We start from the raw sequence: 22,114 nt of genomic DNA, 5'->3' as shown, positions 1-22,114 counted from the left end.
TACAAACAAAATGTCAAAATGGACATCAACATAATGTAAAGAAGCACAAAATATGCATGTCAAAAATACATTCTGGTACCAAATGAAAATAAAAATCACATTCTTAAAGCAAACTTTGAATTATTAATGCAAAGTCGCATGAAACATCCCTGGTTATGTGTGCATACATTTCTTTAATAAGCAACTTAAAGCCATGCAGACATTTGATTAACAAAATCAAATAAATATAACTATATAGGGCCATCAAATCTAAGCATTACTATAAGCACTTAATTTAAGAACTTAAGATAAATGAGCCTTTTGAGAGGAACGCTTGCTTGAGGACTTGAAATGTTTACATAAACAGTTATTTTTTTACAGAGGGACATGAGAGCTCATTCAAAAGCATAAACTATGATGCCTGTCTATCTATCAGAAGTATACTCTGAAGTACCTGTTGAGGTGTTGCATTTCTTTTTTTACTCATCAAAGTAGTTTGTGTAGTAATACTGAAAAAGTCCACCAGATGGCACTTTGAGTTAACCAACACACCAACACCAGAGGAACCCGTCTTCATCAGCTCAGAATTCAATTCACTTGATTGGACTTCTCAGCACTTTTTAACCACTTTATAATCCACTTTATCCATTGTGATAGGAGTGACAGAATAGGTAAACTAAAAAGGCCACTTTTCCAAAAAGGCAGTAATAAAAGGAAGGCTACTTGAGATTTAAACTATGACATTATTTATGGCTGAATTATTAATTTGCAAGAGCCAGTAAGTGTAAAGATGTTGAATGAACCAGTCAAACGAACCAAAGTCGAACAGCAAGAATAACACTTATAGCGTTGTACCGGTGGCCAACATGTAAACCTGTATATAAAAAATGGAGATGTGGGTATTTACAGACAATGACGGGGGAAGGAGCCAGAAAAAGCCAGCAGATGGAAGAATTAACAGACGGAGGAATGGGCTGAGATACGGAATATGAGGGTGTCTTGTAAACATGACAACACATTTATGACACCGACGTGATTTTTCAAGACAGGTGGGAAACAGGTGCATGTTTTAACATGTGTGAGCACTGTTCAGTGGGTAAGATACACAAAGCTCAGTCTGGTTAGAACCAAGCCTGTCTGAGTACAAGATACTGTAAGCACCAGCATTTCGACTGCCACTATGGAAGCTACTAGATATATATTGCCGTTTTCAGAAATGCTGCATAGCCTGTTTAAAAACAAAAACCCTGTATGATATTTTTTGTGCAAGAGTTGTTGCCCAAACTGCTTCACCATTAAGCTGCCTTTGTGAGCATGTGAACAAACCGACTGTGGGAGTGTGAGAAATATATGGGAAGAAAAAATAAATGAGTGAAACAAAGAGTGTGAGGAAAGACGCTGAATGCACCTGACAGACAGGTTTACCTCTGAATCAGCATTGTGGGAAATGCTCTTCCCAAAATTCAAGAATCACTCATTCAGAAACTGTACTGTTTTCTTCATGTCTGTTTAAATAATCAAGCATTCCTTCTTGTTTAACATTTGAAACTAGGTTAGCTTTATCTGTTTTGGTTACATGTGCAGCACATCTGAAACCTCCTGGGCTGTCAAATTAGTCACTTCAATCTCTATAACACCAAGGCCACTTCACATTTACAAACAAACTGAATAATTAGACCAGTTTACGAGAGCACCCTTCAATACAGAAGATCACTTTTACCTCATGGATGTCAATATGGTTAAGGGGACAAAATAAAGCTTTTAAAATGTGCCTGAGGTTACAAACATCTTCAAACAAAACATCCATCAATAAGTTATTAAAACGTTTAAGTGTGCTTGGCACCACAAAAAAAGGAAAAAAAGAAATAGAGACCAGTCTAAAGTGTAAAAACCAACTCAGGCAAGCAGATACACTCCAACATATACTCACCAACTGTTTGTTCATTTTATCACTGTTGAACTGATACAAGCAGTGACACGCTTTTGATGCATCTTCGAAAAAAAAGAATAATAAGGCATTCCACTGTGAAAACAAGGTTAAACTGCCCACAGATAACATCAAGATATCTCAGCTAATCGCTGCAAAAGCCCAGAGAAACCAGCTGCATGCTGGGATAGATCAGCTACTCTGTCCACCATTTCTTGCGTAGCAGGGACTGAAGGATAATTCTGGGCTGCACCCTTAGTTGCCACAACAACAGCCTTCAGAGCTTGGCAGAGGCGTCCACTGGAGGTGGTGACCTGAGGAGACAAACAGTGTTTGTGTGTGAATGCGTTTAAATATTGTCACCTGCTTATAACATCATCGCTGGAAACTGACCCGTCAACATGTTTACCAAATGCTTGTTCACTTCCCAGACGGTTCACTGCCCTTGGGTTATCAACCGTGACTCACAATTGAATTTGTTGTGGCGTTAATCATTAAGTACATTCACTGGTAATCAAGAATTTGTACCAGAACATCTCTGACCTGAGTATCTGTATTCTAACCTTTGCTCTGAGGTCTGAAGAGCTGAGTAGCCGTGCAAGTGTATCCCCAATAAAGACAAGTTTGTGTGCGGTTACAATGAGACTTTTCCCCCTGGAAACGAAGACTCGGGGTGGTTGGTTCCCTTGCACACTTGTGAACAGAGAATCGATTGCATCGCCCAGGCAAGAAAGATGAGAGAGACTTTGGGAGGAGTAGAAAGAGAGTAGCTCTGAATCCTCTAGAGACAGAGAGACTTGGGGTGGTGGACTCAACTGGAAAGAAACAGAGAACGAAATTATTCATATAAATGCACAGATGACACAGACCCTAACCTCCTTGAAAATACTCAAAATTGCATAATTAGAGGTCTACAGCATAGCTGCAGATCTGGCATTTCAATGTGTTAGATTTAACTAAAATAAAGTTTCATTACGCTAAGTTTGTCATTTGGAGTAGTTCAACTATGACTTAATGAATGAGCTCTGTTGTGAGTTGAATTCCTGAAAAATATTGAAAATTTGTCTTGCACAGGTTTATATATATATTTTTTCTTCAAATATTGTCATTTTTATATCACTGAACATGTTAAGAAAAAATTGGGAGTACAGATCAAAAATACATACATTTATGTCCCAAAGTTTAGGACCAATTTTTTAAAAATGTTTTTAAAGTAGTTTCTTGCTCAGGAGGTCTGGATTTATTTGATTAAAAATGCAGTCGAATATTAGAGTAATTTATTCCTGTGACTGTAAAGCTGAATTTATAACACCATTACTCAAGTGTCACATGACTCTTCAGAAATCATTCTAATATGATGAGATGATTTCTTATTATTATCAATGTTAAAACAGTTGTGCTTTTTTTATTTTTGGTGGAAACTGAGATAAATTTATTTCTGGATCCTTTGATGAATAGAAAGTTCAAAAGAACAGAATTTACTTGAAATATAATTTTTTTTTGCAACAACGTAAATATTTACTGTCACTTTTTATTAATATAGTGTATCCTCGCTGAATAAAAGTTTTTTTTTTTTTTTTTTTTTTTTAATCTTCTTGAAACCAAACTTGTAAATGGTAGTGTATTGAGGAGATTGCAAAGTTTGATCCAAATCAGTCAGCAAAGGTGTCTGATTAAGGTACTATTTAAGTGTTACTATCTTTCTACAATGGCTTTTCTAGTGTTTAAAAGACTTACTTTATTATCAGTTGTGGTGATAAGCTGTGAAGAACTGTGCTCTGAATGGGTGTCTGGTGGAGGCTCTGGCTTCCCCTAAAACAGAGCACCAAAAAATCTAAATGTCAACAAAAAGAGAACTGCAGACCACAGAAAAAGTTTTTAACAAAGACCAATACAGGCACCAAAACATGAACAGACAGTGAAAAGAGAAGTAAATGTCTGATAAATCATAAGAGTATATAAATATCAAGTTGCCATGAAAGTTATTTTGTGTACTGATGTTTTTGTTTGATAAGTACAATACTTCAAGCTTGAATATAAACTAACACAATAACATCAGAGTGTACTGAACATTTACTCTTTTTATGTTTGTATGCTTTAGTTTACAGCATTATATCCATGCATACTACACAATCTTTTTATAAATTCGGTGTCTAACCTGCAGTTTGACGTATCCCACACTATCACCTACAGGATATGAAGGCGGTGGTGTAGGAGTCAGGCCGATTCCTGCATACTCATTCCCTTGTTCCTCATCCTCCATTCTTCCCACAGCTGGGGCTAAAGAAACTGGTCCCGGAACCAAAGGGAAGGCAGTGGTTGGTGGAGGAGGCAGCGGTCGTTCCTGGATCCAGCTGCCCTTCCGTGATCCCATGTCCCCTGTGATCGGTTTGACCTCTGCCACCGGCAAAGCAGGTAGAGGTCTCCGGGACAGAGACTCCTGGGAAGGTAAACGAGGTCGTGCTTGACTCTGTAAAAGAGAGACGGAGTCTTCAAGGGCACAGCGGACCATCGTGAGCAGACCGTCTGCTGGGGGGGCAGTACTGCACACCGAAAGGGCAGGAAGGAGGTCCGAGAGACGGGACCAAGCCTGCTGGAGAACTGGAGGAATATCACCAACATGCCCAGCCTTCCAGACAGAAAGGATCTCAGCCAGTGCGGAGGCGAGGTCTCGGGATGGGGTGGTGGCGACAGAGGCGGCGGTCAGAGCAGACTGGACTAGAGCCGAAAGAGATGCTTTCCACTGGATGTCCCCGGAGCCAGTGCTGGACACAGATAAACGGCATGTTGGGATTTCCAGAGTGAGGGCAGGCATGTCATAGATGCCTCCATCAGGTTCTGACACATCTTCGGAGGTTAAGTCTTGCTTTCTAGGACTGGAAATCGAATAGGTACGTCCATTTCCCACAGTTTCTGCAGTTAGTCCCGGCATTTCGCTTGCCTCCGAGGGTAAACCGGGAAGACTGGGAACACTGTACACATCCTCATCCCCCGCATCTCCAGCCAAAGCAGCCGATCCTGGAACGTTGTAGGTTTGCTGCTGATGGTCAGAGGAGGAATTCAGGGCCAGAGTGGGAACATCATAAATCTGAAAGATATGAAACTGTTACTCACTGTTTACTAATTCATAAAGAGTTACACAATACCTCGGAACCCAAACTCCATTCAGCTGTGCAAATTGTGCCATAAAGCATGAATCATGCTTTTCTATGACTGTTATGTGGGAGTCTCGGCCACTTCAATTTAAAACTGAAAGAATTGGGCATCATACACTAAACAACTGAGGATCACACACTACTAGACTTTCAAGCAATTCCGAACGCAACAGACTCATTCCTAAATGTGTCTTGTTGCTAGGAGATGCATGACAAATGAAAACAACATGTGTTTCATAATCAGTTCAAAAAAGCTTGATATGGTCTGAAACTTAAAAAAGTCTGTGCTCTTCATACACTCTGCCTGCCCAGAATCTGTAGATTGGCTCTGTTGACTTCTCCAGACTGCAAATCAGGACAAAAACAAAAAAAGCAGGCAAATATGTGTAGTGTATTCTAGCCTTTACTATGTGTTCTCTAATAGCGCACAGTTCAATGACCATGGAGTGTCTTCTGTGTGTGGTCACCATCAATATGATACTAGAGAATTAGTAAGACTAATTACCATGTGATAGGTTCCACTGACTAATAGTAATAATGATAATATATAAACATGATTTTATAGCCACTACATTTATTTACAGTTGATTCTCTGCACAAGCACAGAAATCCATTGCTAAGGATTCAGTGAGGATTAATAAGAAACATGAGAGAGGGAAAGGGGAAAGAAAGATTGTGGGTGGAGGGCTGAATATAGCCACATGGGTCTGGCTGATCTGCCCAACCCTACAGACTGCTGTGACTTGTGTGAACAAGAGAAAAGTGTTACATGGGATTAGCTCATAGCAGAAAAAAGGTGTGGTTTAAAAGCAAAGGAATAGGAGAGGAGTGAGAGAGTGAGAAACAGAGAACAAGAAAAACAACAAGAGGAAAAACAAAGGAGAGATTATGTGAAAATGTGGAGATTGTGTGTAAATGTAAAAAACCTCTGATATTTAAAAGCAGATGATTTTTTTAGCAATTGAATTTCAAATACACATTCTTTTGAACTTTTGATTCATCAAAGAATTCTGAACAGTGAAAATAAGAATTTTTCTTTAGCATCAAAAAAGCTTATTAAAATGATTTCTGAAGGATCATGTCCCATTGAAGACTGTCTGCTGACAATTCAACTTTGTGTCATAGGAATCAATTATATTTTAAAATATATTAAAAAAGAAAACAACTAATTTAAACTGTAATGATATTTCACAATGTTAATGTTTTGATTATATATCTTTTATACATCAATACAGCCTTGCCGAACATAAGATACTCCAAACTGTTAAACAGTAGTGAAGACACATTGCATTAGCATTTTATACCAATCAAGCTAATGACCATTGGTTCCTGGTGGCTCAAAATTAACCTCGATGTACTACTTTAAATGTGTGGCAGTCCAAAAGAGATATGAGAGCTATGAAAGGGGGCATGATTTTCAGCGAATAAAAACTTAGGTTCTGGTCTGTTCCTCACACAGATCTATCGTATGGCTTCAAAAGACATTGCATGGATAATTCTATGATTTTTTCAGGTAGACAACCTCTGTCCTCATTCACTTTTATTGTATGGAGACGAGCACGATCAACATTCTGTCTTGGATTTCCTTTTGCGTTTGATTTCTTACCTCTGAGCCCTGGTCGGTGTGTAGAGGTACAGCACGAGGGGTGTTATAGATCCCATCATCCTCCTCAGAAGGCACTGCAGGAATTGGATGCTGCCACCTATTTGTGGGAGGTGTATCATACACCTGAGGAACACAGGGATACGCATTAAACATGGCATAATCTCCACTATTTCTTCAGAGAAAACACCTCCGTCTTCTGCAGAACTGCAACCTATTTATCTTTCCCAATCAAGTTCTCATTTATCTCACCTCCTCACTGAGTCTCTCATCCTGAGAACTTGCACTCTCTCTCTTGGTCAACTCGTCCACTTGCTTGTGTCCATTTTTACTTCCCTGTCTCTCTTCCTCCAGCATGTTTGTCTGCGGGGGTACAGGGTTGGTGATTGGAACCGAGTTAGACTGAGGTAAATCCTTCCTGGTCACACTTCTAACAGGAGGGGCTGGAGGAGGCGGTTTGCGACCAAAATTTGGGGACCCTGGTACTCCGGACTTTCCCGCCCTGGCGAGTAGAGGGGATTCTCTCAGGCCAACCTGGGCCAGTTTTCCTCGACCAACCGGAGGAGTTGAAGAAGTAACCTTTTGGGATCCTCGGGCCGGGGGAGGTGTCTGCTTAAGATTCTGGCCTGGTGTTGAGGCTCCAGACACTCCTACAGTTCCAGTGGGGTGTTTGCGGTCAGATTGAGGGGTCCTGGATGTGGCACCTCCAGGTGGGGTTGGGGTTTGGTACATCCCTGGGGCATCCTGGCCAGTCTTAATCTGAGGAGGACTAATAGAAGAAGATGGGCTGCTTTTGGGTGCAATCCCATCCGTAAGTCTTGAAGTCATTCCCGATACACACTGTCCTGGCACTGGGGCACCACTTGTAGGAGTCTGATATAAATTCTCACTGGTCAACGCAGCGACAGCTGCTCTAGGCACCAAGTAGCATCCATCAGAATTACCAGCTCCTGCATCCCGTGGACTTAAATATTTAGCCTCCCCTGCTGTTTCAGCTGCAGACCTGGGAACAGCACTTGGAGTCAGGTACACTGAATCGGATGCCAGTGCACCTTGTGATCTGTGTTGTGCTGCCATTGGCGCAGGTGATTGGAGTGGTAGAGCCACACCCACATCACCCCACACCGGACGACGCTCCGCCTCTAAGTGAGGGTGAGCGGGGTCGTGCTGCCACACCCACATCGCCCCAGTCTGGACGAGGCCTGGTTCCGGAACTAGAATGCGATCGTGGTCTTCCTCCTTCAGAGTGACGCAGCTCTCCAGACCTGGCTGGGACAGGAGCAGCCCCAGGGCTCTGGTACACCCCTTCAGCTAAGCTGGGTGGTGAGAGATACACCCCATCTGGATCTTCAGTGCTCAGTCCATTTACCCTGCCCTGCTTGCCAGTCGATAGATGGACCGAGTCCACACTAGTAGCTCGTCTGGGATCTGTACCTGCGCTTGTAGCCGGAGTCTGAGCAGTTCGGAGGAGGCGTAAACGGTTGGCGGGGGCAATTCCTTGGCGGCCATGTAGGGAGCAAAGCCACCACCCCGGTCCGCCGTCCTGCTCCTGGTCCAGAACCATCAGGATGTCACCTTTGCGAAACGCTAACTCCTCTGGGCTTTCAGCGGCATTGTCAAAAAGTGCCTTTGCAAGCACCGTCTACAAGACAGTAAAAAACAACTTATCAGGTGAAGAAGAAACCAAACAAAGCTTTAAATAAACCTATAAAGACATAAATCACCTCTGGACTAGTTTATTTTTTATTCAAGCTTTCTAATAAACCTAGCACTGTACTCTATGAATACTGCTGGCTTTGTGATGAATTGCTCATGTTCTTCTATTGTAATTTGCTTTGGATTAAAGCATCTGTAAAATGCATGAATGTAAATGTAGGTAGCAAAACATAATAAATTCCTGCAAAAATAAAAAAAGAGAGACAGACAGAAGAAATGCTTTAACCGAGTCCTTCAATGGGAATGGCAAGGACAGCAATAGATTTCAGTGGACTGCTAGCAACAATGTAATTCAATTGTTGTTTAAATTCAATGTACTCAGTTAAAATGAATTTATTTGAGCCTTCAGCTGACATTACTTTTGCAATGTTTGAGCTGCATTGTCTTAGTAAGGGAAATCAAAAAAGGAAATACATAGAGGATCTAACCTGGCCACTTCAACCAGGTTCATCAACCTGTGTGACCAAATCAGTTTGTTTTCCCATTTACTTAACAAACAGAACTAGCACATCATCACAACAACATAAGGGCGATGAAGGCCATGGTCAATGCCAAAAAAACCTAAGTCTCATAGCTTAAACATTTAAAGAACACACAAATAGGGCTTAGATTAAGAAGTTTAAAAGATGGTCAGTACATAGCAATTTAATTGCTGACCTAAATTCTTGGCATACATAAAGCCTAGAGAAGAACTGCTCATTTAAATGCCTCCGAAAAGGGCAGTGCATATGAGCCGTACAGTTAAGAGTGAGTGACGTTCCGAATTTAATGGGTTGCCTCAAGGTCTTTTGTATTCAGAGCACCACACTTCTGCCTTCATGGGTAAATCAATATTGATAGAGAGAATGCATAAGTAAGGGCATAGGTCTGTGATTATGGGAGAGAGAGAATTAATGATTAAGGGAAAGAGGCGCTGAGTTGTTGATAATGAGGAAGACTCGTGGGGGAGGGGCTCAACATCTGTCCCCCAGTTTTAGGGCCTTTTGTCATCCCCTTTTATACCTCTAAATTTCCCTTTCATTCTCTCATTCCCCCCAGGGGATGTGCTGCTCTGAGGCAAGCTGAGCCCCAGTTCCCCCTCCTCCATACTAGCAGTGGATATAAATATTAAGGACTGGACACCAGAGAGTGTTTTACAATGGTGACTTGCACACACTTACCGATAGGGACATGATTGAAACTGGTTCTCTGCAGTTTTTGGATGTGTTACTTCCACATGGGCTCACCACAGAAACTGTATCCCGTTCACATGTGCACTGTGTGACTCAACTGCATGTTTTGCAGATCTGGTTTTCCATTAACCTGAACTGTGCAGTGGTGGTAAATACGATGATCCAAAAAGATTAATTTCTCAAAACCATGATTGTCGTCCTTCGCAATCTGTGATTTTCATCACATCCGTCAGCTGCTGCGGATCAAAATAAACACAGTTTAGATAAATCTTAATAGTATAGTAGTGTGTTAGTAATACAGAGCTCACTTTCAGTCAGCTGCAGCAGCTAAACTAGTCAGACCAGCTGTGGGGCTCCACCAAAAAAGATCTTATTTCACGGGAATTTGGCTGTTAACTTTTAAGTACAGCTGTAATGTGGTATTTAAATGTACCCACCCTTACTGGACAGAGGATTAAGGGGCTAAATTATATCATAACTTAGTAATTATGAGTTAACATAGGTGGAGACGTTGTTCTTTATATATATATATATTTTTTTTTTCTCAGTTTAAAGAAATGAAACATAAAAGCACTTCAGCAGCTGTGGCACAGCCGCCTACTAATGGCTAGGACGCTGGACACTGGCCCTTTCAGACAGGAGTCCAGGATAACATCTATATATATATATATATATTATATATATATATATCTATATAATATATCTATATATATATATATATATATATATGTTTTAATTAAAAAGATGGCAAATTATAATCCTGTTTACCTAGCATATTTCAAGTAATTCTGCTAAATCAAACCGCACCAGGCTGCAACAGAAAAAGAAATAAAAATCACAGTCCTAAGCCACGTTTCGTTTTCCATCCAAAACATCTCAAGGTTTCTTTTATGCAGCAGAGCCCCACCATAAGACAAAACAGAGAACTAAACAAACGAAGAAATAAAAAATAAAGAAAAAAACCAAGGGAAAAGCCCGAATTCTCCGGATAAACCTGTGCCAAAGGCATTAGGCATATAAATAACGTTCTTTCAAAAAAAACGGGATGCATTTTAATTCAGCCACAAAGACGCAAACAAGCGCCGATCAGCCAGTGTAAAATGTTAACTAAATAAGCAATGCTCGTCTTACCGTTCACATGTCTAGAAAAACCATCTGGGAAAATACAAAAGTAGGAGTCAAACGTCGCAAATCATATCTTAAAAGACTGCAATGCACGGCTGCTATTTTTCTTTTCTTTCTTTGGAGGTACACGTCTCGCTCCGCCAGGCTTCGCCCCTACCCTGGCCTTCTTGGTTTTGAATTACAGTTGAGCGCATATGGGTCGCTCCCCCTCAATGTGCCCAACACAGCACGACTCCTACAGTGTATCACGCCCTCTAGAGGAGGACTCTATCTACCTATCTATCTATCTATCTATCTATCTATCTATCTATCTATCTATCTATCTATCTATCTATCTATCTATCTATCTATCTATCTATCTATCTATCTACCTATCTATCTATCTATCTATCTATCTATCTATCTATCTATCTATCTATCTATCTATCTATCTGTCTGTCTGTCTGTCTGTCTGTTTATCTATCTATCTATCTATCTATCTATCTATCTATCTATCTATCTATCTATCTATCTATCTATCTATCTATCTGTCTGTCTGTCTGTCTGTCTGTCTGTCTGTATGTCTGTCTCTGTCTGTATATTATTTGTTTTTACAAACATTGGCAAGTGCTGCTTCTGGTTACAGCTGCCTCTAATGTAAACTTCTGACCAAATTCACATTAAAGAAGTATAAAATATCTTACTAACTACACAGGCTAGGAATTTCCTCTTACATTTCTTAGGATGTTTCTGTCAGACCGGAGAAAAGGCTAAAACAAAAGTGCAAATGCAAAAAATGATTAATTGAATTTACTAAAAGTTTTTAAAAGGTAAGAGGTTGCAATCAATTTATTCGAGCTACATTTAAATAAACAAATTTAGTTGACTAACTTTCAACTAAATGTATTTAAATGTAGCTAAAATAAATTGTTTGCAACCACTTACCTTAAAAAAAAATAGTATCATTTTATTTCAGTGTGATTTGCACAATGTGGTATTCAATCACTTTTTTAAATAAAAATAACATCGCTAAAGGAATAGTATGATAAAATACATACAAGTGTATACTAACCGTGATGAAGAAAAGCCTTTGTGAAGAGTAGATTGCACTGTTTTTTAAGTCACGTTTCTGTTGTTCTGTGTAATAGACGTAGCCTATTAATGATGAATTTACTTTCAGTGGCTGTGTGTTAATATACATGCTCTAATTCAACAATATGCTGGGTTATACTGTTCAAAAAACGTTAGCTATAGCTAGACAAAATGAAGACATCAGTGTAAATTAAATAATAATGTACTTCAGTTTTTAGTGTCTAAATTAAAAAATGTCCATAAAATCCATCAAGTCAATTAATGGTGATTATATTATCTAAACTGAACATGTTTAGCATAATAAATGTCATATTATCTGAGACAGGTTCCACAGAGTGGTATCTTACAGGCCAGTAACCAAGTTTCTTTATGCTTTTAGATTTACAACAAGTGTAGCACACCTTGAACAACAGGAACTGCACTGAACAAACACAAAGCTTTGTTTTAGAACAGAAGGACAGGGTCGCTGCCAAGGTATCTGATAGTGCTGTTTAAATATTTGTTGACCTCGCAAAGTGCAAGTGATCGGAAAAGACTGGACTTTTCTGTTCAGCTCCAACCATATCCTATTTTTACTAAAAGCACCACTGCAATAATCAAATTAAGAACATCACAAGACAGGTACAAGTGCAAAACCCAGCACACAGTAAAAGCTGTGATTGTATAAATCCTATGCAATTTACATTTACATTACATTTAGTCATTTAGCAGACGCTTTTATCCAAAGCGACTTACAAATGAGGACAATGGAAGCAGCAATCAAAAAAACAACAAAAGAGCAATGATATATAAGTGCTATAACAAGTCTCAGTTAGCCTAAACACAGAATACGTAGCAAGGGCTTTTAAATAATATAATAAATAAAAAGAAAAACAGATTAGAATAGAAAAAAAAGAATAGAGCAAGCTAGTGTTAGAGGTCTTTTTTATAATTGTATAATAAATGAAAAGAAAATAGATAGAATACAAAAATATATATATATTTTTAAATAGAATTAGAATAGTGAGTGCAAAAGTTAGAGGGTCAAATAAAGATGGAAGAGATGTGTTTTAAGCCGATTCTTGAAGATGGCTAAGGACTTGGATTGAGTTGGGCAGGTCATTCCACCAGGAGGGAACATTTAATTTAATTTAATTTAATCTAATTTAATCTATGCAATCTACAATATTTCAAAGTTTAATTGAAATAAAATACTTTACTAATATATAAGGTGGATTTTTAAGAATGAGTGGTTAATTAATTTTAATTTTAATTAATTAATATTCCTTGAGACTAGCTCTTCCTCCAGAGGGCGCGTGAGGGCTCAGATGGATCAGAGCGCTGATTCCTCCACTGACCCGCATTCAATTTTTTTGGGTACGTTTGTACACCAAAAATGTAAAACCTTTAATCAGTTAATTCCAACTCTTAATACTGGACATAAAAAAAAAAAATATGGTCCATAAATCTATATGAAAAGAAGTTCCATATATAAAAATATCCAGTCAATCGGTATCCGGTAATCACACTGATCTGTGATTGGTCAGTTCTGACCAGCGCTGTAAAAAGTTACAGGCACCACGCAAGAATCGAATCTACGCTCTACTTCCTTCTTGGCGGTTTGCGCAATAGTTTACACCTGATTAATAACACCAGAGAAACATTACTATCCATCGAATTGCACATAAAATCAAGAATGCATTGAAACAGGATAAGTCTTATTCAGAAGTTTCTGTCCAGTCCAATACGACACAACTTCCGGACCGTTTATCACCGCCCTTTCTCAGACCCAGAATACACAATCTAACCTTAACGTTACTAGTTTATGATATTTCCACGGTAAAGACGTCCGAGAGACCGTTGATTCTTTATTACTTGCAAAGTGCCACCAGAATAGCAGACCTTCTCAGCTCGTAGGTAAAACTATATTTCTTCTTATTAAGCTATACTTAACAATTATAATATTAACAGTTTATCAAGATTTAAAAAGAACATGATTCGCTCTTGGCTCATGTGTTGTTGTGCAGTTAACCTTTAGCTCTGTTTAAGTAACATTAAACTTTTAAGCAGGATAACTTGATGGTTTCTGAAAGTACCTCACAGAAACACTTTTTAACTTAAAATATTTGTCAAGAAATGTAATTAATGTTAACGGGAAAACTATTCTGTGTATCTGTACCCAAGATGACCTTTAACCCAGTTTTCTACATAGTGCTGTAGCATTTATGCAGACTCTCTTTCTGCTTTTCTCAAGACAATGTTGAAGGCTGTAACCAGGTGCCTTTGGTCAAATCCTGTTGCTGGCAGAAGAATGATGTCCCATCACGTACCACAGAATTTGTCAGGAAAAAGTTGCTATAGTAACTGCATCCACAGATGGGTATGATCTTTTATTTCAATTCTTGTCCAACTGTACTTCAGTTCCATATCTTTGAAAAGGGTGTGTAGCTGTCACAGCACAAAAACACACCGCCTCTAACACTACTAGAACATTAGTAAATATGTAAAGATGCATCCTAAATACTTGCATAACATGCTGACAGACCCTTGCGCTCACCGATCTTCTCAGGATTGGGCTCGCAGCTGCGGAGGCTTTGGGTCGGAGGGGGGCACATGTGGTCGTGAGCAGTCGACGCCAGGCCAACGTTGACAAGGCTGTGTCACTCTTGCGCAGCAAAGATATAAAAGTAATAGGCACCACATGCAATGTGGGGAAAGCAGAAGATAGAGACAAGCTCATTAACATGGTGAGGAGTTCCTTTATCGCTCTTTTTAGTCAATATTTAGTAAACGTATTGGGGAATATACGCAAATGTTATATGGAACCCAAAGGTCTGTGCAAACCTGCTAATGTATACTATATTTGGTGAAGAACTTTGCTGTTATGTACTTTGTTGTTTGCAGACATTGAACAGTGTGGCGGTGTGGACATACTGGTGTCAAATGCAGCGTGTGAACCCGTTTGTTTTGGAAACATATTAGAATCCACAGAGGAAGTCTGGGACAAAGTATGACAAGTCATTAGCCTTAAATGAACTTTTTTTCTATAGGGGAAGAAAAATCGGTATTTTCAGTACTGACATTCGCTTTATGTCTACCACAGATACTTGGAGTGAATGTGAAGGCTTCTTTCCTTCTAACCAAACTGGTTGTGCCTCACATGGAGAAAAGAGGGTGAGAAGTCAAGGGGGGTGGAGGGGATATTATATTATATTATAATTTTTTTTTTTTTTTTTTTATAAATAAACTTTATACCGGAGCCTAACTAAGGACCTTTTCATTTTCAGGGGTGGGTCAGTTGTGATTGTGTCTTCAGTCGCAGGGTACCAGCCAATGCAAGTATGGTGTTTACTTGCTCTTATGTAAAGTTTAATCATGCAACACACCTTGTCAAAAAGAACTGATAGCACTAAAGTGGTTTCTTTAACTGGGTATAACTTTATCTGCTGTTTTTCATTCAGCACGAGTTGAGAGGTCACCTTGCTGTCACTCTTTGACTCCTAGGGTCTGGGCCCCCTATAGTGTGAGTAAGACGGCCCTGCTGGGTTTAACTCGAGCGCTGGCTCCTGATCTCGCCCACAGTAACATCCGGATCAACTGTGTCGCCCCTGGCATCATCAAGACACGTTTTAGTGCTGCTGTAAGGATTTCCTACATATTTTTGACGGGCTTTCATTTTCAGAGCTTCTTGGAAATTCGTCTTAAGTTTAATTTTAATTTATAACATCAATTATAGTCTTTACAAGGTTTGTCTGCATAACCCTTTGCTTCTGTTCTTTTTGTAGCTATGGGAAAATGAGGGTGTGCTTGAAGAGTTCTTGAAACAGACAAGCATAAAAAGGTTTGTACAATTTGTCAAGACAATGAATGAAATTGTTTTTAAACTAATAGCAAAGTGGAGCTTGAATAATCATATCTAGAATTGCATTAGCACGAGTAGGAAAATAAATTGTGCCACTAGCATTATGCATCACAAAAAATATAACATTTAATTTATGCATCTTATTTTTTTAATAGCTAAAGTGTATGATTTTTATTATTAAATGTAAAAAAAAAAAAAAAAAAAAATCCATTACCTGTAAGGTAGCATTGCAGTAATTGTCCACAAGCTATTCCTTTGCTTTTCATAAGCTTTCATTTTTTTTTTTTGCTTTCTGGTGAAGGAAACCTGATTCTTATGTAATGTCTTGATCTCTTAGACTCGGACAGCCAGAGGACATAGGTGTTGTGATTGCCTTCCTGTGCTCAGATGAAGCCTCATACATCACCGGAGAGACCATCACTGTAACCGGAGGCATGAACTGCAGACTGTAAGAGGAGCGGCATGGAGGCACTAACAGTAATCATTTACTGGTACATCAGATAGAAACCTTCTGATTCAGTGACCCAACACAGCTGTAACAGCTGGTGTAGAAATTCATAACACATTTACAAATGTTTAAATGTAATAAAATGATTTCTTGCAGATTTTATCACATTCATTTAATCTTTGATGTATAATTTTCCAGTCATTTGGGAATACTGGTATTACTGTTTTTAGATTTTAATGATACAAAATGTTGACACGTAACAGAAATAGAAGCTTACATGACTTAAGATGTCATGCATTTTCCTAATATTTCCAAGTTTCCTCTGATGGAGGGCACGTTTTATTCAGAATTTACAAATCTCCCTTAAAAAGAGCAAATACATAGAGCGGTAAAACACAATTCTTTATTTAAATATTACACATAACAACAACATAATACAACATGATACAGATAATCAAAATAAATGATTATAATTATTAATGCTCACTTCCTAAAAGCAGGTAGGTTTCCTTGGTTGCAAATGTACTACATGGCAAAGACCTTGTTTTTATTTTTTTTTTATAAATCTAAGACTTATGACTAATACATGTATTATCTATAACAGCAAACAGTGCAGCATCAAAGTCTTTAAGCAAGAATGATGTTCCAAAAGTGCATCAATGTCTGCTTCCAGGAGACGAAAGTGGAACAAAAGACAGGATTCCAGAACTCCCGAAGTGTGGGCACATACGTACCATTCTTTGTTTTGCAATACTGCTGACTGAATACCTGACAGGAAATTTCAAGAAAGTCAGATTCACAGTTCAGGCACATATTAAACCTAACCCTAGAATCAAGAATTGGACAATATATATCTTAAAGGCCATTTTGGGTAAATGATCACTTACATATTGTTCAGCAAACATTTAATGCAATAACCTTGTGCAACGTCAATTTTATGCAATATGGAGTATGCTGTTCTAACAGAACATACATGATTTGTTTGAAAACACTTTATAGGGCCACATACACACAGCTAAATTTTCAGGCTGAAAAGTTCATTAACATGCGTAAGTGAATCCCCTAAACAAAATGTTTGTGTACTTGCTGTAGCTGTGATATTAGTTTATAATACACAAACATCTCTCTGTGATCTACCGCAGGGCTGGTGAAAGCAACTAAGGTGTAGAGACAGATTTAGAAAGAAAGACACGTACCTCCTTCTCTGTGAGTTGCTAACACTACTCCTGGAGAAAAGAGACACACATTGCAGACTCGCTTTCAGTGAGAGCGAAGTCACTGCATTAATAACTACTTGCTCAATTTTGGTCCTGAATGACATTAACATGGACTTAAGCATAACTACTAAAGTGCAGAACACAAGTAGAGTAACAACTATATTAAGCTAGTGTGTATGTGGCCACAAGAACCTGCTGTAAATCCTGTGCAAATACTCTCTTGAGAAGCTCTATAGGCTGAATTAGATTAATCCTACACTCTAGTCCCTGGTTCTACATAGCGGAAGACTTTTGTTTGGTTGTCTGAATCATGCAGATGCCGTTACAAACCTTTCTCTTGACACTGTCTGTTCTCTCATCATCAGAATCGCCAATTATGTCATCTGATGACTTAACTGAGGGAGATGGGGTATCTAAAATAAACGAGAAACTAAAAGTTACACCTCTGGCATATAAAACCCCCCAAAAAACTTTTTTTTTTTTTTACTTACCTGGACTACCGACTGGAAGATGCAGAACAAGGGGAATACACGAGAGCAAGTAGAAGTTCTTAAGGGATAAGAAATTTCAGATAAGAATGAAGCTTAACAAAACTTAAATTAATAATTAATTATAATAATGATTTCAAATGATTATAATATTAAAGTAAATTGAAATCATGTTCTTACGGTCTGTTGACGGCTAAAGTCATGCGTTTCTTCCTCCGGCGTTGGGGGTTGAACTCAAATCAATAAATTTCCTCTTGCGCATCACAGGGTCACTGTTTCCCCCACACGGTCTTTTGAAGCGGGCTGGCTTGGGGACTTCGTGTTTTCCCTCTCATCAGAAGATAAATGATTCGGACAGACAGGAAGATCATTGTCATTTAATCTGGGAATGACAACTCTCAGCTGGCGCTTCATGCAGGAAATGAGGAGAGCACTCATTTCTGCTTCTTTCTGTGACTCAATGTCCTCAGAGCTTCTTCTAGTGGAATATTTCCTCGTATCATCTTGCCCTCTTTTTCCAGTTCTGTTCTTAATTTCAATGTTTTTGGGTAGTTTGTTTGCTCTCTCACTACTCCCCTTCCTACTGTTTATTTCTTCCTTGCTGGCCTCCACCTCTTCTTCATCTACTTCACTGCCAGATGACTGACTGATCACTGTGACCAACACATTCCCCACAAAAAACTCCTTTTCTGGATCCTTCTCCAAAATCTCTTTATCAGAACATGATCTTTGTTTGCTTCTGGTATTTCTGGATATCTCCAAAGCGGTTTCAACTTCTTGTCCTGAACTTGCTACCTTCTCATGGTTTTTCTGGAGAGTGTCATTGGAAATGGACCCAATCACAGGTGCGACCTGTGACTGGGTTTCCTTCGCTGTTCTGCGAGTGGTTCTGGGTGTTGACGGGGCGGGATTCGTGACCATGTTGGATAAGCGAGTGGATTCTGACTGGATGGTCTGCAGCACTCTACCCGAAAGAGGGAGGGAAAGGGAAGAGAGGATCGCGTCACCAGTAGACGACAGAAGAGATGCTGAAAAAGAGTGAAGTAAAGAAAACAGAGGATGAGAAGACAGATGCTTAGGGGCATTAAAGAAAAGAATCAGTCTTGTGCTTTCTGCAGTTATCTCCCAGACTTACCTGCGCCGAGGTGTCCGAGGCATCTTTCATGCTGCAGCAGAGTCCTGAGGAGCTGGGGCTGCGATGCAGAGCGCGCACACTCCTCCAGAACAGCAGGGGCACCACTGAGCCATGAGACTGTCTGAATAATACATCACAATACAAAATGGTAAGCATTAAGCATAAACAAAACAGTGGTCCTGTCCCAAATGGCAGCATTAGCCCTTGCAGTCAGCATTTGACTATTTTAATCAGGCAGTTTACTTTGGCAATTTTTAAGCAAATCTTGTGTGTAAAGGACTATACTTGGAAATTTTTTTATTGAACATTAATTAAATGATTACAACATTTTTGAAAGTTGTTCACATTTAACATTGTTTTAGTATTTAGGCAGTGTGCAAGAAAGTGTTTCCTTCTTCCTAAATATTTAAGACAATTTTTACCAACTATATAGGGTTAAAATGTACAATTTTCAGAAAAAATAAGATAAAATAATATTACTATTCACATGTAATTTTTTTTCTCCTTTATTATATGCCATGACAGCACCAAAGGTTATTTTCATGACATGAACAGAAGCTTAAATTACAAAAACAAACAAAAGCAAAAATATTTTACAGCAATGGAATGACTTATATATATACCTGATATTCTTACAAACTAAAAAGGGTTTTGTTCTGAACTTTATTATGAATTATACCTGAGCAAGATCTGGAACAGGTAATAGTTTATCCAGTCGAATTAGAAACTCCCACAATAGCTTTTCTAGACTGGCCACATAGTTTTTCTCCATAGTGAAGATGGAATTCCTCCTGGAGTCACGATAAAACCATGTCAGTGCACATGAATAAAAGTTTGCATTAATTGAAGATTTTTAGGCATTTACCAAATTTAACCAAACCGTGACAGATAATTTAGAAGTGCCTTCTGTCATTGCCTTCATATCTAAGATGTTTATAGAAAGTAAAAATAAAGTCTAGAAATGAAAATAAAGTTTTAAAGCACTCTCATGAACATATATCAGGGGGGGAGATGTAGGTGAGGATTTGTGGAGCAGTTCTTCAAATTTATTTATTTATTAACCTCGAAGAACTGTTTTCCTGGCTGCTGCATTCTTCAAGAGAGAGTTCACCAGGGTCTGGAAGTTGCGTTTGGCTTCTTCCACCTTTTGATCCTTCCTCTGAGGATAAAAGAAGGTACAGTCCTTGTTGGTGCATGTAACTCTTGTGAAATGATATGCAAGAACACTATTTTAACTTCTAAAGAAAGCTAGATGAGATTAAATCTATCAAAACATGATGAGACAAACAAGACTCTGCACCAGTGTCAGGGCCAAACTCAACCTTTCCGATGGGAATGAAGGAATCTTGCAGCTTGTGCAGCTCCTGGACGATAAGCTGAGCATCAGGAGGATCTGACTGACGAAGCTCTTCCAAGATCATCTTAGGTTAGCAGGATATAAATGTAAAGAAATATCTTTACTATTTACAGATTATAAAAAAGTAAAAAAATCTTAGAAAACAACAATAAAGTTTCAATATATGACCAAAGGACACTTAAAAGTATGGCAGAATAATAAAAAATACTGCTGTTGGTTGGTTTTTTTTATTGTTTTTTGTTTTATTTTATATATATAATATATATATATATATATATATTATTAGAGAGAGAGAGAGAGAGAGAGAGAGAGATGAGAGAGAGAGAGAGAGAGAGAGAGAGAGAGAGTACTTTTTTAGCAATCTCACCAGTGCCCGCAAACCCATTGTCAGCCTGGCCTGATGTCTGTAATGGAGCAGCCCAGGTACAGTGTCACAGAGTGATGTTATGGTCTCCTCCAGCTTCCCATAATGCACTGCATCCCTCTGCAGCATCACCTTCCACATGGCTGCGGACATCAAGCGTAAAGGTGGAGCAATAAGCTGCAGAGCTGACAGGGGTAGAGGTGCATCTGTTGAAAAAAGAAAACAAAAAACACCAGACACAATTATAACAAGCAAACTACTGAAACTTTTTAATATTATTAATTATCATCTATATATATATATATATATATATATATATATATATAATATATATATATATATATATATATATATATATACATACACACACACACACAGAGAGAGAGAGCAAAAATTTACATTAAAATAAGGACATATATGGTTATAATTTCGGCTTTTCAGTGCTGAAAATGTCAAGTTAACTACCCCTACAGACATTCAGAAACTGGACTCTATATATTTAAAGCTCTAGTATGCAGATCTATATTTAGACGTGCGTTACGCAGTAAACACCTGAACTGAATAAATCTGCACAGAAAGTATGCATAGACACCACATTGAAGCCGATCCGACAGCTCTCGTTTTAATATTAGTTTATTACAAGCTACACTGTGCAGTCCCACCTTCATTGATAGTGTTATTCGCTGTTTTCATTGTCCTGTCCGTCCAGAAAATAAACAACTCTGGGGTTCTGGAGATGGCTTTCTTTGATTCCTAAACTTAACAACAAAATCTCTTACACAGCTCAAACAAGGAGTCATCCACAACACGATGTGATAACACTTAAGCTTTCGGTCCCTTGATCTATATTTACAACAAATACGCTACGTTTATAAAAACAACTGATGATTTATAGGAACGTAATGATGGTCGCGGTAGGAAAACACTTCTCGCGCCAAAATGACGAAAATACTGTTTCCGGTGTTACGTGTACAAAGACGATTTTTTTTTAACTCAGTGGGCATAAAAGTTTGTAAAAGTTGTATTTTATTTGAATGCTGCTACTGATCTTGAAAATATGGCATGCTTTATTTGTTTTAAACTAAACCTTGTTTTTTTGCTTTTTTTTTTGATATGACGTTTAGTTGAGGAAGTTGTTTTGAGTTTCAAAATAAAAGTCTTCTAATTTCAAGTACTGTAGAATCCAGATGAAAATTAAGCAGATGCTTTCAATGCATTCCATAATAATTTCAACTAATAACCTATCTATCTATCTATACTATCTATCTATCTATCTATCTATCTATCTATCTATCTATCTATCTATCGATCTGTCTGTCTGTCTGTCTGTAATTTCAATCTTAATTTGATGAAAAAAAAAAAATAAATAAGATGCACAGACACATTAAAGCAATGGTTTCAGCACTTACATAATTCAAACCTTGGCTCTGACTGTAGTATACAATCAGAGAGGAGACCTTGCCCAATGACACAAACTATCAGACTAAATCATCCCTGCAGTGTCAAAGTCCACTTG

The 22,114-nt window shown here is 38.5% G+C and overlaps 3 protein-coding genes across 3 annotated transcripts; 1 reads left to right on the top strand and 2 right to left on the bottom strand.

Moving 5' to 3' along the window:
* Positions 1–405: 405 nt before the first annotated feature.
* On the bottom strand, positions 406–10,823 carry efs (embryonal Fyn-associated substrate). Its single transcript, XM_042727350.1, is given in 9 exon segments — positions 406–2,220; positions 2,470–2,721; positions 3,644–3,718; positions 4,065–4,994; positions 6,668–6,790; positions 6,917–7,754; positions 7,756–8,306; positions 9,541–9,788; positions 10,684–10,823. Coding segments are annotated over 8 exon segments (2,964 nt in total). The 5' UTR covers positions 9,553–9,788; positions 10,684–10,823; the 3' UTR covers positions 406–2,037.
* A 2,504-nt stretch (positions 10,824–13,327) lies between these two features.
* Positions 13,328–16,192, top strand: dhrs4 (dehydrogenase/reductase (SDR family) member 4). Its single transcript, XM_042727374.1, is given in 11 exon segments — positions 13,328–13,644; positions 13,982–14,074; positions 14,076–14,107; positions 14,297–14,481; positions 14,632–14,735; positions 14,831–14,901; positions 15,015–15,066; positions 15,232–15,240; positions 15,242–15,367; positions 15,513–15,568; positions 15,927–16,192. Coding segments are annotated over 10 exon segments (840 nt in total). The 5' UTR covers positions 13,328–13,644; positions 13,982–13,984; the 3' UTR covers positions 16,042–16,192.
* Positions 16,193–16,678: 486 nt separating this feature from the next.
* tinf2 (TERF1 (TRF1)-interacting nuclear factor 2) lies at positions 16,679–21,532 on the bottom strand. The gene is given in 14 exon segments (XM_042727373.1): positions 16,679–16,723; positions 16,725–16,805; positions 17,585–17,667; positions 17,746–17,803; positions 17,923–17,967; positions 17,969–18,022; positions 18,025–18,770; positions 18,878–18,998; positions 19,557–19,643; positions 19,645–19,668; positions 19,950–20,036; positions 20,200–20,298; positions 20,602–20,804; positions 21,261–21,532. Coding segments are annotated over 14 exon segments (1,749 nt in total). The 5' UTR covers positions 21,292–21,532; the 3' UTR covers positions 16,679–16,693.
* Positions 21,533–22,114: the final 582 nt, after the last annotated feature.

This window comes from Cyprinus carpio, chromosome B7 (assembly GCF_018340385.1).
Source record: "Cyprinus carpio isolate SPL01 chromosome B7, ASM1834038v1, whole genome shotgun sequence".
Lineage (NCBI taxonomy): Eukaryota > Metazoa > Chordata > Actinopteri > Cypriniformes > Cyprinidae > Cyprinus > Cyprinus carpio.
The sequence above is the reverse complement of the archived record's forward strand: the minus strand, read 5'-3'. Positions and strand labels throughout refer to the sequence as shown.